The 24,619-nt window shown below is 40.4% G+C and overlaps 1 protein-coding gene and 1 long non-coding RNA gene across 7 annotated transcripts in view; one reads left to right on the plus strand and one right to left on the minus strand.

Annotated features, from left to right (window-relative positions):
* LOC138855498 (uncharacterized) overlaps positions 1 to 847 on the plus strand; it is a 90,498-nt gene extending 89,651 nt beyond the window's left edge. The window contains exon 4 of the long non-coding RNA XR_011394740.1: positions 20 to 847. This is a non-coding gene — a long non-coding RNA (uncharacterized lncRNA). The remainder of the gene's footprint in view (positions 1 to 19) is intronic.
* tamo (PUB and ZnF_RBZ domain-containing protein tamozhennic) overlaps positions 1 to 24,619 on the minus strand; it is a 95,855-nt gene that overhangs the window by 27,578 nt on the left and 43,658 nt on the right. For all 6 annotated transcript variants that reach the window (XM_070105108.1, XM_070105107.1, XM_070105105.1 and 3 more), the window contains exons 6-7: positions 23,106 to 23,571; positions 14,325 to 14,449 (exon numbers count right to left, since the gene is read on the minus strand). In XM_070105108.1, the coding sequence (XP_069961209.1) occupies positions 14,325 to 14,449; positions 23,106 to 23,571 (591 nt within the window). The remainder of the gene's footprint in view (positions 1 to 14,324; positions 14,450 to 23,105; positions 23,572 to 24,619) is intronic.

Raw genomic sequence — 24,619 nt, forward strand, 5'->3', positions numbered from 1 at the left:
TTCTTTTGTTCTTTTACAGGATGGTATAGAGGAGAAAATAGAGCCATGAAGTTTGGTGTTCCTGCAATATGGCATGAACCCACTGATCACTCAACCAACTGCTACTTTTGCCTGGTGGATCCTTCCAAATGCCAAACTGGGAAAAATACACCTGCTCTTTCTTATCCAGACCTTCCCTCTTCTACTGCACCAGTACCACATAGTGCTGATCTTCCTGTACCTACACCTCCAGAAAGAAGTCCACTGTCAGAAGGGGAAAGAAGCAAATCAGAAAATGAAGAGGACAGTGAACAAGATTATGATCTCACAGATGCAGCTGTTGCGAGGAATCTTTACTACCCAAACCAGACCTCAATGACCTTATCAGAGATCTTGGTTTGACAATTAATTTATGTGGATACAAGGAGATGGGTATGGAGAGGATTTTATTAGAATTTTAGTAATGTAGGGAGGAATGTGTATTACATTTTAAGATTCGATAAAAAGAAGGGGAAAAATTTGTAAGTCAAATGCTGAGCTTTTGATTTCAAGGCTCAATTAGGAGTGGGACTTGGTGGATGAAAGTGAGAAAGTGACAAGCCAAAGAAAACATCACAAACATTTGTCAATTTTCTTCACTAATGAAGACAGGTTGTGCTACTGTTATGATGTATCAGGTCTGTTTGATGCAATTAGAATTGCATGCAATTCAGATGAGTGGAGACTGTTCATTGATAGCTCCTCCAGAAGCCTAAAATGTTTTACTTCTGCACGTGGGAACAAGAAGCCTAAATGCTGTACTTCTGCACGTGGGAACAAGAAGCCTAAAATGTTTTACTTCTGCACGTGGGAACAAGAAGCCTAAAATGTTTTACTTCTGCACGTGGGAACAAGAAGCCTAAATGCTGTACTTCTGCACGTGGGAACAAGAAGCCTAAATGCTGTACTTCTGCACGTGGGAACAAGAAGCCTAAATGCTGTACTTCTGCACGTGGGAACAAGAAGCCTAAATGCTGTACTTCTGCACGTGGGAACAAGAAGCCTAAATGCTGTACTTCTGCACGTGGGAACAAGAAGCCTAAATGCTGTACTTCTGCACGTGGGAACAAGAAGCCTAAAATGTTTTACTTCTGCACGTGGGAACAAGAAGCCTAAAATGTTTTACTTCTGCACGTGGGAACAAGAAGCCTAAAATGTTTTACTTCTGCACGTGGGAACAAGAAGCCTAAAATGTTTTACTTCTGCACGTGGGAACAAGAAGCCTAAAATGTTTTACTTCTGCACGTGGGAACAAGAAGCCTAAAATGTTTTACTTCTGCACGTGGGAACAAGAAGCCTAAATGCTGTACTTCTGCACGTGGGAACAAGAAGTCTAAATGCTGTACTTCTGCACGTGGGAACAAGAAGCCTAAATGCTGTACTTCTGCACGTGGGAACAAGAAGCCTAAATGCTGTACTTCTGCACGTGGGAACAAGAAGCCTAAATGCTGTACTTCTGCATGTGGGAACAAGAAGCCTAAATGCTGTACTTCTGCACGTGGGAACAAGAAGCCTAAATGCTGTACTTCTGCACGTGGGAACAAGAAGCCTAAATGCTGTACTTCTGCACGTGGGAACAAGAAGCCTAAATGCTGTACTTCTGCACGTGGGAACAAGAAGCCTAAATGCTGTACTTCTGCATGTGGGAACAAGAAGCCTAAATGCTGTACTTCTGCACGTGGGAACAAGAAGCCTAAATGCTGTACTTCTGCATGTGGGAACAAGTATCCATCTCTTCCCTTAGCTCATTCGGTGCATCTTAAGGAGGACTACAACAGTCAAACTTCTACTGGAAGCTTTGAACTTGATAAGTATGGCTACGAGGTTAATGGAGACTTCAAAATGGTGGCATTTTTGATGGGACTCCAAAGAGGTTTTACCAAGTTTCCCTGACAGAGCAGCACATTACCAGAGGAAGCACTGGCCTCAAAGGACTAAGTTCTCAGTAGGAAGACACAATATCAAACATAAACCATTGGTGGATCCTCAAAAGATTCTGTTCCCTCCATTACACATCAAACTAGGGCTAATGAAACAGTTTGTTACAGCTCTTGACAAAGAGTCTGCAGCCTTCAAGTATCTTCAAGACTTCTTTTCCCAAGCTATCAGGGGCAAAGGTGAAGGCTGGCATCTTCACTGGACCACAAGTCAGGAAAATCATGGAGTGCTTAGAACTTCCAAAGAATCTCACAGAGAAAGAAAAGGAAGCCTGGGAGAGTTTTGTTGCACAAGGCTTTCTGGGCAACAACAAGGCTGACAATAATGTGGAACTTGTTGAGACCTTGGTAAAAAGCTATGGTCAGAAGCACTGTAGGATGTCTCTTAAGGTCCATATCCTTGATGCTCATCTTGACAATTTCTAGGAGAATATGGGAGCATACTCAGAGGTGCAAGGGAAGCACTTCCAAGATATAATGGACTTAGAACACAGATATCATGGATCTTATAATTGTATATGGTATTAGAATGTTAAGACATAAACCAGACGACATCACAAATCCTACTCAATGTCTTGAAATAAATACAGCTCTAAATGGGTTATGAAAACATGCAATTTTTTTTTTTCAATGAACTGGCCATATCCCACCAAGGCAGGGTGACCTAAAAAGAAAAACTAAAGTTTTTTTTTTGATAAATTTAGTAATTTGTACACAAGAGGTGACTAGCCCCTTCCTCCCAGCATTTTAGTCACCTCTTAAGACACACATGGCTTACAGAGGAAGAATTCTTCTCCATTTCCCCATAACATGCAATTATATTAAGTTTTATAACCTTCACGAACCATATCACTGTAGACGAGTATTTCATCCCTCCATGGAATGTGTTCATTTAATATAACATACCTGCAAGGTTAGTGGATGAGATTGGGGGGGTGAGTAAAGGTAGAAAGTTGACAGCGAATATAGATAAGAGTAAGGTGATGAAGGTATCAAACAATTTAGATAAAGAAAAATTGGATATCACATTGGAGGGAGGGAGTATGGAAGAAGTGAATGTTTTCAGATATTTAGAAGTTGACTTGTCAGCAGATGGGTTTATGAAGGATGAGGTTAACCATAGAATTGATGAAGGAACAAGGCGAGTGGTGAGCTGAGGTATCTATGGAGACAAAGAACGTTATCCAGGGAGGCAAAGAAGGGAATGTATGAGACTATAGTGGTACCTACACTCTTATATGGGTGTGAGGCATGGGTTGTAAATGCTGCAGCGAGGAGGAGGCTGGAGGCAGTGGAGATGTTGTTTCTAAGGGTAATGTGTGGTGTAAATATTATGCAGAGAATTCGTAGTGTGGAAATTAGGAGGAGGTGTGGAGTTTGACAGCATAAACTGTAGAAAGCCTGACTTCTCGATGGCACAAGGAAAATTTGTTGCGCAGGGCTAGACAACGAGAGACAAGGAACAAAAGTTCCTTTGTAAATAGAGATAGAAACTTGAAGTTGCCAATTAGATCCAGTGGACATCCTTGTCAAGTACCAGCAGAGTGGGATGCCCACACCCCCACCTGAGTGGGACGCCCACAGCCCCACCCGAGTTCAGTAACCGGCTTCCCACCAAAGACTGTTAAAGAATTATCCGTAGAGAGGAAAAAATGTAGCTGGCTAAAAGTAAGCTGATGAACAGGTGCCCTTCCTGTAGAGTGCCCGGCAGGCAAAACAGAAGAGGACAAGTGTCCCAGAGAGAGCGGGGGAAATTTATCATTGTCGATGCTCGGGCGAGAGACGTCCAGACCCAACGAAGGATGGCGCAGAAGTCGTGTGGAGTTACTAAAAGTATTAGTGTGGGGGCTGAAGAGGGGCTGAGGGGAGAGTGGGACAAAATAGAATGACTTGGAGAGCGTAAAAATCTATTGGGGAAGGAAGGCAGGGTAGGGGTCACCCCTGGAAAGGTTGGAGGGACGGGGTAAAGGAAGTTTTGTGAGAGAAAGGCTTGGCCTTCCAGCAAGCATGCATGAGCATGTTAAATAGGGGTGAATGGAGACGAATGGTTTTCGGGACCTGACAAGCTGTTGGAGTGTAAGGTGGGTAATACAGTGGAACCTCAGTTATCGGCCATAATTCGTTCCAGAAGGTCGGCCGATAACCAAAATGGCCGAAAACCAAATTAATATTTCCGATAAGAATTAATGGAAATACAATTAATCCGTTCCAGACAAAAATATTCACAAAAAAAAAAAAAATTTAATTATGTAAGTTTTACATACCTTTATTGAAAGCTAATGCTGGCTTCTGGAAGATAGGGAAGAGGAAAGAGGAAAGAGGGAGTAGTTAGTGTCTGGAAGAGTTATCCCCCTCCATAAAGACTTTAGGTAGCAAAGGCTTCTCTGGGGTTACTTCCCTTCTTTCTTTTAATGCTACTAGGACCAGCTTGAGTTACTGGACCCCTGTCTCACAACAAATATGTCCATAGAGGTCTGTTTCTGGCATCTCTCTTAAGATTTCTCTGAAGTGGGACAGGGTTTTGTCACTGAACATGTTGCAGATATGGCTTGTTTCAGCTTGGTCAGGGTGGTGTTTCTCTACAAAACTTGCACCCTAGTCCACATTGCACACACTTCTTTAATCTGTCATTTACTGTAGGGCAAGAGGTGAGTAGTATTTATTTGTAGGCGGTCAGTGTAGGTAGCAGTAGATGTAGGTACAGTACATGTATGTAGCCCTCCCCCCGGGCTACACTACACAGGTATATTACAATACACAGCCATATTATTACACTACACAGCCATATTATTACCATGTTCACCGAGTGTAATCGTTTCTAACAACTACCTTTAGATGCCATCATAAACAAAGGGAAAAGTAATGAATGATTCATGCCAAGAATTGTAAACAAACGCATATGAAGGGCGGTTACTGCACCAGTTGCCAGATTCACAGTTTTCTCTAAAGCTGCATCAGAGAAAATGTAATGTTTACTCTCCATCCCACTCTCCACTCGATAACATATATGCTACATGATATGTAACTTGTTTCTTATATAATTTTGAAGAAAATATCATAGATGGATTAATGAATATGTCTATATTAATGTAAAATAAGACATTTAATGTGGCAAAAAGTGATTATTAAATATAGTAGGTTGGTCCTAGGTAGTAGGTTGGTAAACAGCAACCACCCAGGGAGGTACTACCGTCCTGCCAAGTGAGTGTACAACGAAAACCTGTAATTGTTTTACATGATGGTAGGATTGCTGGTGTCTTTTGTCTGTCTCATACACATGCAAGATTTCAGGTATGTCTTGTTACTTCTACTTACACTTAGGTCACGCTACACATACATGTACAAGCATATATATACACAAACCTCTAGGTATTCTTCTATTTTCTTTCTAGTTCTTGTTCTTGTTTATTTCCTTATCTCCATGGGGAAGTGGAACAGAATTCTTCCTCCGTAAGTCATGCGTGTTGTAAGAGGCGACTAAAATGCCGGGAGCAAGGGGCTAGTAACCCCTTCTCCTGTATAAATTACTAAATTTAAGAGAAACTTTCGGTTTTCTTTTTGGGCCACCCTGCCTTGGTGGGATACGGCCGGTGTGTTGAAAGAAAAGATATAATAAACATTGCATGTTTATATGCTATGTAATGTGTTTCTTGTATAATTTTGAAGAAGATATATTGGATTAATGTAAAATAAGAAATTTAATGTACAAGTCATTATTATTAATATATATTTCATATAAACATTGCATGTTTTTATATACTATGTAAAGTGTTTCTTTGGGCCCATGGTTGCTTATTTTGTAGTTGCACTCAATCAATAACCACAAAAAGCAATGGATTATAGCAAAATGTTTGGATGAATGAGCAGAAGCTTCCTCACTCGCCCAGAGACAAAGCCAAACTGACTTGCAAGCGGCTCCAGCCAGCGGATGGACGCCTCCCAAATGGCCGATAACTGAATTAACCCTTAAATGGTCCAAACGTATATGTACGTTTTTTCAACATCTGAAAGTATGTAAAAGAATGTAGATTTTTTTTTTTTGTTTTGTGTGTAAAAAAACTTTTATCTACATTTTTTTTTGTTATATTTGAAAATATATAAAAAAAGTAGATCTACTTTTGTAGCATTACGAATTTGAACGTCGATCTGTTTGGACCGTTCAAGGGTTAATGGCCGATAACCAGGCGCCGAAAAACCGGCCGATAACTGAGTTGGCCGATAACTGAACCGGCCAATAACCGGGGGTCCACTGTATTCCGTGAAGGGATTCAGGGAAACCGGTTAGCCGGACTTGAGTCTTGGAAATGGGAAGTACAATGCCTGCACTTTAACCCTTAAACTGTAAAAACTGAGATCTACATTCACGTGTGTAGCGCTCCAAATGTAGATCTGTTTTTTTTTATACAGTGGACCCTCGAATTTAGTCATGCCTTTTCTGTATGCAAAACTATTTTTATTATCTATAAAATGTATTTTTTTTTTAATACAGTGGACCCCCGCATAACGATTACCTCCAAATGCGACCAATTATGTAAGTGTATTTATGTAAGTGCGTTTGTACGTGTATGTTTGGGGGTCTGAAATGGACTAATCTACTTCACAATATTCCTTATGGGAACAAATTCGGTCAGTACTGGCACCTGAACATACTTCTGGAGTGAAAAAATATCGTTAACCGGGGGTCCACTGTATTTCCCATAGGAAATACTGTAAATCCAATTAAACCATTCCAGACACCCAAAAATACATTTATAGATAAAAATAGTTTTGCATACAGAAAAGGCACGATTAAATTCGAGGGTCCACTGTATTTGAAAGCACGTAAAATAAAATGGATATTTACATTCGGAGTGCTACACACGTGAACGTAGATCTACATTTAGACAGTTTAAGGGTTAAAGGAGGGGTTTGGGATATTGGCAGTTTGGAGGGACGTAATTCTAAGTTGTTGTAGCTGAGCGCCTCTGCAAGGACAGTGATTATGTGTGAGTGATGGTGAAAGTGTTGAATGATGATGAAAGCTTTTTCGATCTTTTTGGGCTTTTCTTTATTTTTGACTTTTTTTTTTTTAGGTCACCCTTCCTCAGTGGGAAACGGCCAACGTGTTAAAAAAAAAAAAACTGCAAGCCCCTCCCAAGAACCTCATTACTAGTAATCCTTACATCACTAACTGTAGAAGAGAGAGTACTAATGTGAGTTTTGTCACCTAACAAAGCACAACCTGGTTATACAGTGGACCCCCGCATAACGATATTAATCCGTTCATGAGAGCTCATTGTTATGCGAAATTATCATTATGCGAATGAATTTTCCCCATAAGAAATAATGGAAATCAAATTAATCCGTGCAAGACACCCAAAAGTATGAAAAAAAAATTTTACCACATGAAATATACATTTTCCTACACACAAAGAGAAGGATACATGCACAATAGTAGAGTAGTACATGCACAATATATATAGTGCATGTACTACTCTACTAAATGAAGAATAAATGACACCTTTATTGAAGATGCAGCAATGACTGATGAGACACTGTGTCCTGGGAGTGCCTTTTCCTCCTGAGTACTGTAGGTCCTGTTTGGCATTTTCTTCCAGAACAGGCCTTATCACACTGTGTATGCCACTACAATTCTTAAATCTCTCAAACCAACCTTTGCTGGCTTTAAATTCACCAATATGAGCACTAGTTCCAGGCGTTTTTCCCTGTTCACCTGGGTGTTAGTCAACTGGTGTGGGTTGCATCCTGGGAGACAAGATTAAGGACCCCAATGGAAATAAGTTAGACAGTCTTCGATGACACTGACTTTTTTTGGGTTATCCTGGGTGGCTAACCCTCTGGGGTTAATTGTTTCTCGGTAATTGTTTCACGTTAAGCCACACCAACAACACTCCACATCTTCGAGTAATACAGCTGATGGTGGTGCAGCAACAACAACAGCTGTGGTGCAGCTGATCATGGTGCAGCTGTGGTGCAGCAGCAGCTGTGGTACAGCAACAGCTGACTGGTCCAATTTATCAGCTGACCATGGTGCAGCAGCAGCTGACTGTGGTACGATAGTATTTATCACCCTTTTTACCACAGGGTTGGCACTAGAAGCTTTCTTTGGGCCCATGGTGGCTTATTTAGTAGTTACAAGCACTATAATGGAATAATACAAAATGTATCGAATGTATGCATGCAACCGGCCACCCTGGCTTGTAAACAATGACGGCAAGGCAGGCGCTCAGGCTGGACAGACAGGTTCGGGACGAGTCATGTTCAGAAACAGCTGATGGTGCAACAGCAGCTGACCGTGGTGCAGCAGCAGCTGACTGATCCAGCAACAGCTGACTGATCCAGCAACAGCTGACTGGTCCAGCAACAGCTGACTGGTCCAGCAACAGCTGACTGATCCAGCAACAGCTGACTGATCCAGCAACAGTTGACTGATCCAGCAACAGTTGACTGATCCAGCAACAGTTGACTGGTCAAGCAACAGCTGACTGGTCCAGCAACAGCTGACTGGTCCAGCAACAGCTGACTGGTCCAGCAACAGCTGACTGATACAGCAACAGCTGACTGGTCCAGCAACAGCTGACTGGTCCAGCAACAGCTGACTGGTCCAGCAACAGTTGACTGATCCAGCAACAGCTGACTGGTCCAGCAACAGCTGATCATGGTGCAGCAGCAGCTAACTGATCCAGCAACAGCTGACTGGTCCAGCAACAGCTGATCATGGTGCAGCAGCAGCTGACTGATCCAGCAACAGCTGACTGGTCCAACAACAGCTGATCGTGGTGCAGAAGCAGCTGACTGATCCAGCAACAGCTGACCTGTCCAGCAACAGCTGATAGAGGTGCAACAGCAGCTGACTGATCCAGCAACAGCTGACCATGGTGCAGCAGCAGCTGACTGTGGTATGATAGTATTTCTCACCCTTTTTACCACTGGGTTAGCACTAGAGGCTTTCTTGGGGCCCATGGTCACTTATTTTGCAGATGAAATCACCAAAAACGCTGTAATAATACGAAATGTTCCGATTGTATGCTTGGATGTTACCGCGGAGGCTGGCTTGTAAACAATGCCACTGGCGGAACATGTGAAGCTGGCTCAGGCCGCACATTAGAAGCGTCTCGGATGAATAGCGTTGAGCGAGTTTTTTAGCGGTATGTGTGGCAAAATTTTAGTGATAAAATGTATCGGTATGCGGATTTAACGTTATGTGATGCCAACGGTATGCGAGGGTCCACTGTACTAGTATACTCCAGGTATAACCAATGATATAGTAAAGGGTATACAATTAAGTCTTTTATCAAGTTCTTCTATACGGTGCAGATTTTTTTTCTGCAAATGCAGTTGAATAGCATATGGAAAAAATCTTCAAAGGAGATACTATTCAATTTCTGATACACATTTTCAATCACATTCACAAAAGCCACAATATATAGACGAGCTTTATTTGCACTATATATAGCCTCTCCTCACTTAGCAACGTACTCGTTTCCCGATGACTCGGACTTACGATGGGTTCTCTGACCAGCATTCATACCTAAATAATGTATATTAGAGCTGATTTCCTCTATTCTGTTTATTACAATATACAGTACACTACTGTATAAACATTTAAAAATATACCAGAAATGTTATAAATGGCACAAAGGTGACATTAAAACAATATTAAAGATGCACAAATAACCTGCACATAAAAGAGAGAAGCTTACGACGACGTTTCGGTCCGACTTGGACCATTGACAATGTCAATGTGACTTTGTCAATGGTCCAAGTCGGACCGAAACGTCGTTGTAAGCTTCTCTCTTTTATGTGCGGGTTATTTGTGTATCGTTCCAGTCACGGTATTGTGCCTTTTTTTTTTTTGTTAATATCAAAGATGGTTGACACAAACCCACTACCATTATAGTTTGCTCCTCACTGAGCCATGTACACCTCCCATCCAACTTATGGCCTGCTCGACTTACGACCTGCTCGACTTACGACCTGCTCGATTTACGACCTGCTCGACTTACGACCTGCTCGACTTACGACCTGCTCGACTTACGACCTGCTCGACTTACGACCTGCTCGACTTACGACCGTGTTTTTTATGCCAAATTTCTGGGAAATAAACAACTATTTGTGTTGTACACAGTGTTTATCCTAAACCTTACAGTATAAAATACAGTACTAACAACATAAAAAGTAAAGTAAAACATGAAATACCAAAATAAAACAATAATATAAAGTCATTACAAAAATGTTTTGTTGATATTCAGTAGTAAAGTTCGACTTACGACCATTTCGACTTACAACCGGTTTCTCGGAACCGAACTCGGTCGTAAGTCGGATGGTAGGTGTAATTGGAAGATAAATAATAGAATGTACTAGAGTAGTCTGAGACAATACAATGTAGTATAGCAATAGTGTTGTAAGTGTAGTCTGAGACAAAACACAAAATAATATTTAAATGTCATAATTATAAATCAAATTGCTAATACCAGTTACCATCAAAGACAGTAAACTTCAGCATTTATGTAAATCAACTTATTTTATAGATGTCCGTAGATATAAGTTACTGTACTTTGAAGGCTGCCGGAAATGCTTTGCATAATGAGTTTTCTAGTATGCTAATAAACCCCATTTCAAGCCTATATGTAACCACCTTTTAGAAGGATGATTTAACCCGTAAACGGTCCAAACGTATATACAGTGGACCCCCGCATAACGATCACCTCCGAATTCGACCAATTATGTAAGTGTATTTATGTAAGTGCGTTTGTACGTGTATGTTTGGGGGTCTGAAATGGACTAATCTACTTCACAATATTCCTTATGGGAACAAATTCGGTCAGTACTGGCACCTGAACATACTTCTGGAATGAAAAAATATCGTTAACCGGGGGTCCACTGTATACGTTTTTCAACATTTGAAAGTACGTATGTAAAAAAAGTAGATATTCTTTTTGCTTTTTTACATTCGAAAATGTGTAAAAAGACTTCGATCTTTTTTTTTTTTTGTTATATTTGAAAATATGTAAAAAAAAACGTAGATCTACTTTGGTAGCACAACACATGTGAACGGAGATCTGCTTGGGCCATTTACGGGTTAAACAAAAATGTCTGATATACCCTGAGTCTTCTTACGCCAAGACTGTCCAATCCTTTATAAAGATGAGCATTTTTGCACTCCTAAATGCTCCAGTATGTTAACTTTGTTCAAATATAAAACAGGAGGAATTGTAACCAGTAACTGCATAACTTGGAGCATACAGAGTAGGTCTCCAGATTATAAATAACCAAAACTACACAAATCCTCACTGACAATGCACTAAGTCAGAAATTAATATTTTTCAAGCAATGCACAGTAGGAAAATGTGAAAGTCATCCTTTGTAATAGTCAACTCTCTTTTAAGGCTACTTTGTATAGTACAATTCTTTACCAATACAACACAATAAGTGTACCTAAAACTGTATCACAATGAAATAGTAAGTCGTACCTTCAAAATTTGTACCATTGTTCATTAACTACTTTTCTTATTGTATGTATAATTGCAATTAAACACTTTCATTATTCTTTTTAGGTCACCCTGCCTCGGTTCATTGAAAAAAAAAACAGTGATTAACAGTATAAGAAATACTACTTAATAGTCTAATTCTTAAGTAGTTATTCGTTATTAGAATTAGTTTTTATAGTCTTTGTCTAATTCATAAGTAGTCTTAAGTAGTGTTTAGTACCTAACATTGTGTTAGTACATGTAAACATTATCTTTGTATAGAATAAGACAAACAAAACTGAAACAGTAAATACAGTGGACTCCCGCTTTACGATCAGCTCCCAATGCGACCAATTATGTAAGTGTATTTATGTAAGTGCGTTTGTACGTGTATGTTTGGGGGTCAGAAATGAACTAATCTAATTCACAGTATTCCTTATGGGAACAAATTCGTTCAGTAATGGCACCTGAACATACCTCTGGAATGAAATAATGTCGTAAACCGAGGGTCCACTGTACTATGGCTATTACATGGTATTAAATTTTCAATATACTTTTTCAACAGGAATAATGAAAAACTGTTCTATAAAGGAGGAGGTTTATAAAGGAGGTTACTAGCAAGTAATATATCAGTGGTGTACAATATTGACCAGGTGATGAATTAGACGTAAGAGATTCATCAACACTTCAGTGATGATGAATGGTTTGAAAAACCGACAAGTTGAAGATTGAGACACTTATGCAGCATATGGGAATCTTTATTCAGGAAACGTTTCGCCACACAGTGGCTTCTTCAGTCCAATACAAAGAGGAAGGCGTAAGGAGAGGAGGAGAATGAGGTAATCAGTCCCTCAACCTGGAGTCGATGGACTGAACACATCGACTCCAGGTTGAGGGACTGATTACCTCATTCTCCTCCTCTCCTTACGCCTTCCTCTTTGTATTGGACTGAAGAAGCCACTGTGTGGCGAAACGTTTCCTGAATAAAGATTCCCATATGCTGCATAAGTGTCTCAATCTTCAACACTTCAGTGATCATCACCTGCTTCTTAATTGAAGGACTGATAACCTCGCCTTCTACTGTCTTCTCTATACAATTGTACAAGACTAAGGAAGACATCCCAATTTTGCACATACGTAATTCACCGCTCTCATGATGTAACTTACTTGCTATGTAAAGCAAGCAATGCATTTAACCCGTAAACGGTCCAAACGTATATATACGTTTTTTCAACATTTGAAAGTATGTAAAAAAAGTAGATCTTTTTTGTTTTTTTTTTACATTTGAAAATGTGTAAAAAAACTTTGATCTACTTTTTTTTTGTTATACAGTGGACCCCCGCATAGCGAACGCCTTGCATAGCGAACATTCCGCATAGCGAACGCTTTGATCGCTAAAATTTTGCCCCGCATAGTAGACAAAAACCCGCTCAGCGAACTTCGTCCGAGACGCGTCCAATGTGCGGCCTCAGCCAGCCTCACATGTGCCGCCTGTCCCATTGTTTACCAGCTAGCCTCCGCGGTAACATTCAAGCATACACTCGGAATATTTCGTATTATTACAGTGTTTTCGGTTCTGTTTGTTGAAAATAAGTGACCATGGGCCCCAAGAAAGCTTCTAGTGCCAACCCTGTGGTAAAAAGGGTGAGAATTAGTATGGAAATTAAGAAAGATTTTGAAGGGTTTGGGGCTAACCCTGAGAAGCCTATGCCAGTTGTGGAATCCATTGTGCCTACTTCAAAAATTAAGGAAATGTGTGCACAGTGGGTTGAACTGCAAACCTTTATGGATGAAAATCACCCTGACACAGCTGTTGCAAGGCGTGCTGGTGACTATTTCAATGACAATGTTATGGCCCATTTTAGACAAATCGTAAAGGAACGGGAGGTACAGAGCTCTATGGACAGAAAGAAGTCCAGTGACTCTGAAGCTGGTCCTAGTGGCATTAAAAGAAGAAGGGAAGTAACCCCGGAAAAGGACTTGCCTCCTCAAGTGTTAATGGAAGGGGATTCCCCTTCTAAACACTAACACTCTCTCTCCCCTCCTCCCATCCCATCAATCATCACCAGATCTTCAATAAAAGTAAGTGTCATGTAATTGTGCATGCCTTTTTCAGTTTGTGTGTACTAAAATTAACATTTTTTTGTGGTAAAAAAATTTTTTTTTCATACTTTTGGGTGTCTTGCACGGATTAATTTTATTTCCATTATTTCTTATGGGGAAAATTAATTCGCATAGCGAACATTTCGCATAACGACCAGCCCTCTTGCACGGATTAAGTTCGCTATGCGGGGGTCCACTGTATTTGAAAATATGTAAAAAACGTAGAACTACTTTTGTAGCACCACACATGTGAACGTAGATCTGCTTGGACTGTTTACGGGTTAAATTACAGTGGACCCCCGCTTGACGATCACCTCCGAATGCAACCAATTATGTAAGTGTATTTATGTAAGTGCGTTTGTACGTGTATGTTTGGGGGTCTGAAATGGACTAATCTACTTCACAATATTCCTTATGGGAACAAATTCGGTCAGTACTGGCACCTGAACATACTTCTGGAGTGAAAAAATATCGTTAACTGGGGGTCCACTGTACTTGCTAAGTAAAGCAAGCAATGCATTTAAATTACTTGCTAAGCAAAGCAAGTAATATGGTGCAATTACTTCCTAAGCAAAGGAAGCAATACCAAGAAGAACAAAAGCGCACAATACCATGGCTGGAACAGTACGTAAATGACCTACACATAGAGAAAAGCTAATGACAATGTTTTGGTTCGATTTGGGACATTTACAAAGTCACACTGTGTGACTCTGTAAATGGTTCTAGTGAGACGAAACACTGTTATAAGCTCCTCTCTCCTATGCAGGTTATTTGTGTGATACAGTTGGAGGGTTACCTTAGGCAGGAGTTGTGAAGTTCTTGGGGCAGGCAGAGCTTCATGGGACGAGTCAAGATCTATGAGTTTAGCTGTGGGTACCTGCCCACTGCCCAACCCAATTCCCAAACTACTTAAACTCTTTGCTGAAAATAAGAACTGACATTAGAAATGGACCATCATTCTATTTAGTTATTTACCCAAACATGAATAAATTGTATACGAGTGAAAGAGAGAAAACAGTATTTATATTGTATGGATTTAAAATGGTAAAACAAACAGTTCCAGTGTGTGGAACTGAAAATAGAGACATTAACAACATTTACATTACAGTACAGTACATGGCTTAAAAAAATTTCTTCCTATTTTATCTTAAAAAATAAGGCTTATCTGGAGAGTACATAATATAGAATAAAAAAAAATCTTATTATTTTTTTTTATTATCACACTGGCCGATTCCCACCAAGGCAGGGTGGCCCGAAAAAGAAAAACTTTCAACATCATTCACTCCATCACTGTCTTGCCAGAAGGGTGCTTTACACTACAGTTTTTAAACTGCAACATTAACACCCCTCCTTCAGAGTGCAGGCACTGTACTTCCCATCTCCAGGACTCAAGTCCGGCCTGCCGGTTTCCCTGAATCCCTTCATAAATGTTACTTTGCTCACACTCCAACAGCACGTCAAGTATTAAAAACCATTTGTCTCCATTCACTCCTATCAAACACGCTCACGCATGCCTGCTGGAAGTCCAAGCCCCTCGCACACAAAACCTCCTTTACCCCCTCCCTCCAACCCTTCCTAGGCCGACCCCTACCCCGCCTTCCTTCCACTACAGATTGATACACTCTTGAAGTCATTCTGTTTCGCTCCATTCTCTCTACGTGTCCGAACCACCTCAACAACCCTTCCTCAGCCCTCTGGACAACAGTTTTGGTAATCCCGCACCTCCTCCTAACTTCCAAACTACGAATTCTCTGCATTATATTCACACCACACATTGCCCTCAGACATGACATCTCCACTGCCTCCAGCCTTCTCCTCGCTGCAACATTCATCACCCATGCTTCACACCCATATAAGAGTGTTGGTAAAACAATACTCTCATACATTCCCCTCTTTGCCTCCAAGGACAAAGTTCTTTGTCTCCACAGACTCCTAAGTGCACCACTCACCCTTTTCCCCTCATCAATTCTATGATTCACCTCATCCTTCATAGACCCATCCACTGACACGTCCACTCCCAAATATTTGAATACATTCACTTCCTCCATACTCTCTCCCTCCAATCTGATATCCAATCTTTCATCACCTAATAGTTTTGTTATCCTCATAACCTTACTCTTTCCTGTATTCACTTTTAATTTTCTTCTTTTGCACCCCCTACCAAATTCATCCACCAATCTCTGCAACTTCTCTTCAGAATCTCCTAAGAGCAGTGTCATCAGCAAAGAGCAACTGTGACAACTCCCACTTTATGTGTGATTCTTTATCTTTTAACTCCACGCCTCTTGTCAAGACCCTCGCATTTACTTCTCTTACAACCCCATCTATAAATATATTAAACAAACACATCCTTGTCTAAGGCCTACTTTTACTGGGAAATAATTTCCCTCTTTCCTATGTACTCTAACTTGAGCCTCACTATCCTCGTAAAAACTCTTTACTGCTTTCAGTAACCTACCTCCTACACCATACACCTGCAACATCTGCCACATTGCCCCCCTATCCACCCTGTCATACGCCTTTTCCAAATCCATAAATGCCACAAAGACCTCTTTAGCCTTATCTAAATACTGTTCACTTATATGTTTCACTGTAAACACCTGGTCCACACACCCCCTACCTTTCCTAAAGCCTCCTTGTTCATCTGCTATCCTATTCTCAGTCTTACTTTTAATTCTTTCAATAATAACTCTACCATACACTTTACCAGGTATACTCAACAGACTTATCCCCCTATAATTTTTGCACTCTCTTTTGTCCCCTTTGCCTTTATACAAAGGAACTATGCATGCTCTCTGCCAATCCCTAGGTACCTTACCCTCTTCCATACATTTATTAAATAATTGCACCAACCACTCCAAAACTATATCCCCACCTGCTTTTAACATTTCTATCTTTATCCCATCAATCCCGGCTGCCTTACCCCCTTTCATTTTACCTACTGCCTCACGAACTTCCCCCACACTCACAACTGGCTCTTCCTCACTCCTACAAGATATTATTCCTCCTTGCTCTATACACGAAATCACAGCTTCCCTATCTTCATCAACATTTAACAATTCCTCAAAATATTCCCTCCATCTTCCCAATACCTCTAACTCTCCATTTAATAACTCTCCTCTCCTATTTTTAACTGACAAATCCATTTGTTCTCTAGGCTTCCTTAACTTGTTAATCTTACTCCAAAACTTTTTCTTATTTTCAACAAAATTTGTTGATAACATCTCACCCACTCTCTCATTTGCTCTCTTTTTACATTGCTTCACCACTCTCTTAACCTCTCTCTTTTTCTCCATATACTCTTCCCTCCTTGCATCACTTCTACTTTGTAAAAACTTCTCATATGCTAACTTTTTCTCCCTTACTACTCTCTTTACATCATCATTCCACCAATCGCTCCTCTTCCCTCCCGCACCCACTTTCCTGTAACCACAAACTTCTGCTGAACACTCTAACACTACATTTTTAAACCTACCCCATACCTCTTCGACCCCATTGCCTATGCTCTCATTAGCCCATCTATCCTCCAATAGCTGTTTATATCTTTCCCTAACTGCCTCCTCTTTTAGTTTATAAACCTTCACCTCTCTCTTCCCTGATGCTTCTATTCTCCTTGTATCCCATCTACCTTTTACTCTCAGTAAACATGTACATCCTGAAGTCTACTCAACAGTCTTTTATCTACCAATACATAATCCAACAAACTACTGTCATTTCGCCCTACATCATATCTTGTATACTTATTCATCCTCTTTTTCTTAAAATATGTATTACCTATAACTAAACCCCTTTCTATACAAAGTTCAATCAAAGGGCTCCCATTATCATTTACACCTGGCACCCCAAACTTACCTACCACACCCTCTCTAAAAGTTTCTCCTACTTTAGCATTCAGGTCCCCTACCACAATTACTCTCTCACTTGGTTCAAAGGCTCCTATACATTCACTTAACATCTCCCAAAATCTCTCTCTCTCCTCTGCATTCCTCTCTTCTCCAGGTGCATACACGCTTATTATGACCCACTTCTCGCATCCAACCTTTACTTTAATCCACATAATTCTTGCATTTACACATTCATATTCTCTTTTCTCCTTCCATAACTGATCATTCAACATTACTGCTACCCCTTCCTTTGCTCTAACTCTCTCAGATACTCCAGATTTAATCCCATTTATTTCCCCCCACCGAAACTCCCCTACCCCCTTCAGCTTTGTTTCGCTTAGGGCCAGGACATCCAACTTCTTTTCATTCATAACATCAGCAATCATCTGTTTCTTGTCATCTGCACTACATCCACGCACATTCAAGCATCCCAGTTTTATAGTTTTTCTTCTTCTCTTTTTTAGTAAATGTCTACAGGAGAAGGGGTTACTAGCCCATTGCTCCCGGCATTTTAGTCGCCTCATACGACACGCATGGCTTACGGAGGAAAGATTCTTTTCCACTTCCCCATGGACAATAGAAGAAATAAAGAAGAACAAGAGCTATGTAGAAAAAGGAGAAAAACCTAGATGTATGTATATATATATGCATGTGCATGTCTGTGAAGTGTGACCAAAGTGTAAGTTGGAGTAGCAAGATATCCCTGTTATCTAGCGTGTTTATGAGACAGAAAAAGACACCAGCAATAATAAAAAAAAAAAAAAATTTTTATTAACACATTGGCCATTTCCCACCAAGGTAGGAATTCCCAAAAAAGAAAAACTTTCACCATCACTTTTTTGCCAGAGGCATGTTTACACTATAGTTATTATAAAACTGCCACATTAACACCCCTCCTTCAGAGTGTAGACACTGTACTTCCCATCTCCAGGACTCAAGTCCAGCCTGCCAGTTTACCTGAATCCCTTCATAAATATTACCTTGCTCACACTCCAAAAACACATCAAGTCCTAAAACCATTTGTCTCCATTTGCTACTATCTAACACGCTCATGCATGCTTGCTGGAAGTCCAAAATAAAATATATATTGTAATAAACAATGCAGGCATGTGTGAGCATGTTTGATAGGAGTGAATGGAGACAAATGGTTTTTAATACTTGACGTGCTGTTGGAGTGTGAGCAAAGTAACATTTATGAAGGGGTTCAGGGAAACCGGCAGGCCGGACTTGAGTCCTGGAGATGGGAAGTACAGTGCCTGCACTCTGAAGGAGGGGTGTTAATGTTGCAGTTTAAAAAACTGTAGTGTAAAGCACCCTTCTGGCAAGACAGTGATGGAGTGAATGATGGTGAAAGTTTCTCTTTTTTGGGCCACCCTGACTTGGTGGGAATCGGCCAGTGTGATAATAAAAAAAAAATAATAAAAAAATATATGAAAGAAGAAAGCAGTGACAGGCAAAATATCCTCATAATGTTATGTTACATAATGTTATGGAATGAGTGTCTGTCACATAGAATTAGATCACTAAGGTCAGGGCCCCTCACACAGAACTGTCATGAGGTTAGCTGACTCAGATAAGCTGTGAGTATTAAATTTTGGCCTAGATATGAGAGACTGGGTCTTTATGGTGAGTGTGCACCATATAAAAAATCTTTCCCCATGAATTGCATGATAGGAAAAACAAAACTGTGGTCTTGTTTGGTTTAAAATAACTCTGAAGCGTTTTCTAGGATGGTTTTATTGGATGTTTCTTGGTATTATTTGATAGAATGGGAGAAATATTTTGATTGGTTTCAAAACTGGAAGAAGCTTGACATTGGGCTCAGAGTAGCGGAAATATTCGATTTTTGTCAATGTTCTAGAAGATGGACAAGGCCCCTCAATGCCCAGTCTGTTTTATGGGGTTTTGATTCAATTATCAGGATGCTGTAAACCATGAATAATCTTTCCTAGTTATATTTTATTACTGAGAAATAGAGTAAATCTTTTATTTTTATGGGTAAGAAAGCAAGTGTAGGAAAGTGTTTAGGAGAGTTTTAGGGACGTGACTGATGAACAGAGGAAATGTTTGTGCCACGAATGTTTACACTGTTTATTATGGACTATTTTTAGAGTAGTTTAAATAGTTAAATGGGCAGTTTCATGTGCTCAGTCAACAGAATGGTAAGCATACTAGCAAAACAGCTAAGAATCTGGTCAACTGAAACAATGGAACAGACTTAAAATAGGAAAAATTACTGTGTATAAACTGCACAGAGATCGCTAACTTTGCACCTGTGTAATTCTGTAAATTTTCCATCAAATTTTGTATTTTTTATGTCGCCTTCAGAAAAAGATTCTCTACCATTTCAGTTTTTTTTTTTTTTTTTTTTAAACTTTTGGATATTGAGAGCAGGTTTTATTTAGGGGATCTGGGCAGTGAAAGGGTTAAGGAGTAGTTAAGAGTTTTTATTTGGATGGTGAGGCTCAATTAGGGTATACGAGAGGGAGATTATCTTCCAGTAAACGTAGGCCTTAGGCAGGGATGCATGACGTCACCATCTTAATAGATGGAATTACTATAAAAGAAATGTGTGCCAGGGTGTTGGGAAGAGGTGAGGGATTAAAAGATAGAGAATTTGATACAAAATGGAAGTTGTCACAGTTGCTTTTTGCTGATGACACTTCTTGTGACAAATTCTGACAAGATGTTTCAAAGGTCAGAGGAGGGTGAGAGTAACAAATGGTTAAGTCAATAAAAGATTGGATATCAATTTAGAGGGAGGAGGTATGAAGAAAATGAATGTAGCAGTATTGAGAAATTTGGCAGTGACCATGCCAGTAGCCGAGTCTATGAAAGATGAGGTAAAGCACAGCATAGACGAAGGGAAATAATGAAGCTGGGTGGTGTGATATCTGTGCAATGAAAGCTTATCTGAGGCAAAGAGGGGAATGTACCAGATTATGATGGTAGATAAACATATTTCAATGGACCTTTTTTTTAATGGACCTTCTCTTCCTCATCTATTCTATGATTCAACTCGTCATTCGTAGATTTATTTGCTGGCACTCCCAATTACAGTGGTACCCCGAGTTTCATACATGATTCATTCCAGAAGGCTGTTCGAGTGCCGTTACTGAACGAATTTGTTCCCATAAGGAATAATGTAAATTAGATTAGTCCATTTCAGACCCCCAAAAATACGCTTGCAATAATACACTTAGTTAATTGTTCAAGTTGGGAGCAGTAAGAAACTCAGGGTACCACTGTACCTAAATGCATTTGTCTCCATACTCCTCCCCCATCTGATGCCCAATCTTGTATTGCTTAAACTTCGTAATGTTGTTGGTATATTTATGGTACACTACACAAATAAACCACACACAGGAGAATGAAATTTAGGATCACGTTTCAGTCTGACTTAAACCATTAATTACAGTGGACCCCCGCATAACGATCACCTCCGAATGCGACCAATTATGTAAGTGTATTTATGTAAGTGCGTTTGTACGTGTATGTTTGGGGGTCTGAAATGGACTAATCTACTTCACAATATTCCTTACGGGAACAAATTCGGTCAGTACTGGCACCTGAACATACTTCTGGAGTGAAAAAATATCGTTAACCGGGGGGTCCACTGTATTTAATGGTTCAAGTCAGACTGAAACATTGTCATATACTTTATTGTCCGATATGCAGGTTATTTGTGTATTGGTCCAGTCATGGTATTGTGACTGTATTCTCTTCAAGATCTGTGATAAACACATGGCTTCATTCTGCAAAATCACATACGAGACACTGGTCTAAATAATGTGGATCTACATAAGAAACACTGGTCTAAATGATATAGATCTACATAAGAGAGATTGGTTTAAATGATGTAGATCTATATAAGAGACATTGAGAGGATTAAGAAACAGTGTGCATACTGAAAGTTAAGACACTTGTGCAACATCTGGTTATCTTTATTGTAGACGTTTTGCCATCCAGTGGCTTTATCAATACAGATTCTTGGACATAATTAGAAAACAGAAGAACTATATACAAAAGATGAGGTAATCAGTCCCTCAGCCTTGGAGGTGGTGTTCACAACACCATGGTTGTAGAGATTCTGAAGCAAAGGTAAGGAGACTGGCGCTTATATAGGAGTCAGTGAAGAGGGACGTGTAGCAGACGAGGGCATAGTCACTGGTAAGCGCCAGTCTCCTTACCTTTGCTTCAGAATCTCTACAACCACGGTGTTGTGAACACCACCTCCAAGGCTGAGGGACTGATTACCTCATCTTTTGTATATAGTTCTTCTGTTTTCTAATTATGTCCAAGAATCTGTATTGATAAAGCCACTGGATGGCGAAACGTCTACAATAAAGATAACCAGATGTTGCACAAGTGTCTTAACTTTCATCTTGTCGGTATTGTATACCTGTCTTTCACAGTGTGCATACTGAATAAAAGTAGAAGTCTGTAAGATTTACCTGTCATCTTGCACATTCATGAGACAGTAAGAGTTACCTGTCATCTTACTCGTTTATGAGACAGTAAGATTTACCTGTCATCTTACACGTTCATGAGACAGAAGATTTACCTGCCATCTTACACATTCATGAGACAGTAAGATTTACCTGTCATCTTACACGTTGAACATCAAAATGGTATACAATACCGACAGGTTGTTAGGTAAGACACATATGCAACAGTTAGACAACTTTATTCCGAAACGTTTCGCCTACACAGTAGGCTTCTTCAGTCTAATACAGAAAGTAGGCAGGAACAGTAGAGATGTGAAGACGATGTAATCAGTCCATCACCCTTAAAGTCGTAGAATTTGAGGTTGTCAGTCCCTCGGCCTGGAGAAGTTCAGTTCCATAGTCAGGAACTATCAGATAGTTCCTGACTATGGAACTGAACTTCTCCAGGCCGAGGGACTGACAACCTCAAATTCTACGACTTTAAGGGTGATGGACTGATTACATCGTCTTCACATCTCTACTGTTCCTGCCTACTTTCTGTATTAGACTGAAGAAGCCTACTGTGTAGGCGAAACGTTTCGGAATAAAGTTGTCTAACTGTTGCATATGTGTCTTACCTAACATCTTACACGTTCATGAGACAGTAAGATTTACCTGTCATCTTACACGTTCATGAGACAGTAAGATTTACCTGTTATCTTACACATTCATGAGACAGTAAGATTTACCTGTCATCTTACACGTTCATGAGACAGTAAGATTTACCTGTCATCTTACACGTTCATGAGACAGTAAGATTTACCTGTCATCTTACACGTTCATGAGACAGTAAGATTTACCTGTCATCTTACACGTTCATGAGACAGTAAGATTTACCTGTCATCTTACACGTTCATGAGACAGTAAGATTTACCTGTCATCTTACACGTTCATGAGACAGTAAGATTTACCTGTCATCTTACACGTTCATGAGACAGTAAGATTTACCTGTCATCTTACACGTTCATGAGACAGTAAGATTTACCTGTCATCTTACACGTTCATGAGACAGTAAGATTTACCTGTCATCTTACACGTTCATGAGACAGTAAGATTTACCTGCCATCTTACACGTTCATGAGAGCGAAAAAAAGATAAGTCATCCTGCCAGAGTGTGCAACTTTTAACATCTTCCCATTCCCACTCATTATATAGGACTGTTGGTTCTCCCTGGATGGTTGCTATCTAACAGGTGTATAAACTAACCTGTGTCAGGTGTGTCAGCACTACGACAGTAGGAGAGCGGCGGGGCAGGTTGTGGGGGTCCAGGAGACTGTGACACAGAGATGGGGTTGTGGGGTGACCCCACAGTGGAGGTTGCCTGCTGTGGTGCCTGACTGCTGGGGTGGTGGTGCAGGTGGTGGTGATGCAGGTGGTGGTGGTGGTAACTACTGCGTTGATCAACGTTACTACCACCACCACCACCACCACTGATTCCTGTTCCATTGACAGGCTGTTGCTGCTGTTGCTGTTGCTGCTGCTGCTGTTGCTGTTGCTGTTGCTGCTGTTGATGATGTTGATGCTGCTGCTGTTGCTGCTCTGGGGGCATGTGTTGGTCACCAGACTTATCTTGAGCCGGATGAGAGGTGGATACTGGTATGGATGTAGAAGCGGATGTTCCACTGGCGGATGACTGACGTACTGGCAAGGGCGGTCCGGAGGATGATGGCGTCTACAAGGAAAAAACAATTGAGGACAAATTTACAAAACCCCATACAAAAATTAATACATTTGCAGCAACACCTCTCGACAAGCCATTCAAGGCAGGGAAGGTGATGACAAGCTGTAGAAGGACTCTTGATCCAAGGAACTGCAGATACACTCCAATTACTTGGCTCAAACCTAATCACCACCAATTCCCCAAGTACACCTGGAGGGTGCTTCAGGCATCAGTGCCCCCATGGTCTGGTCCATGACCCGGTCTGGTGGTGGATCAGGGCCTGATCAACCAGGCTGTTACTACTGGCTGCACATAAACCAAAGTATGAACCACAGCCTGACTGGTCACGTACTGACCAGCTGGGCTGTGGTTCATATGGTGAGTGAGGATGTTACAGTTCTGGAGATGGGAAGTACAGTGCTTGTACTCTGAAGGACGAGTGAGGAAGTTAGTTATAAGGGTCATCACGATAATAACATCTATGTAACTCTGGCTGGACAACAATGTAATGGATGACAGTTCAATTACTTTTGTCTCACTACCATGCACAGAGATGGAAAGTGTCTTCAAAATATTGTCTAAAAATAAAGGAATAAGCAAATTTCAGTCATATTTACCAATTAAGCCACAACTTTTAACAAGCTAACGTAATGTGTGTGTTTAAAATATTCAGTGTTTAACCCTCTCAGGGTCCACACCCCCGATTTGAAACTTGTTCTTACGGTCAATAAAGTGTACACCCTCCTCCCTCCCCCTCAGAAAAAAAAAAATCTGAAATGGTAAAGAATGTTTCTGCAAAGGAAATGACACCAAAATTATGGAATTATGCTGGTGCAAAGTCACTGATCTCAGCACAATTCACGCACTGGTGATTTTTGTCCACTTTGAGGCCTGCTTTAGGCCAATTCCATTGTTCCAGTCAACCAAATTTTTAGGTATTACACTATTCTGCCTTCCATTCTGTCAAATAAGCACAAGAAACTGCCCATTCAACTATTTCAACTACCCAATAAAGTGACACGAATTTGGTAATTTTGCCAATTTTACACAAAATTAAAAA

This window comes from Cherax quadricarinatus, chromosome 97 (genome assembly GCF_038502225.1).
Source record: "Cherax quadricarinatus isolate ZL_2023a chromosome 97, ASM3850222v1, whole genome shotgun sequence".
Classification (NCBI taxonomy): domain Eukaryota; kingdom Metazoa; phylum Arthropoda; class Malacostraca; order Decapoda; family Parastacidae; genus Cherax; species Cherax quadricarinatus.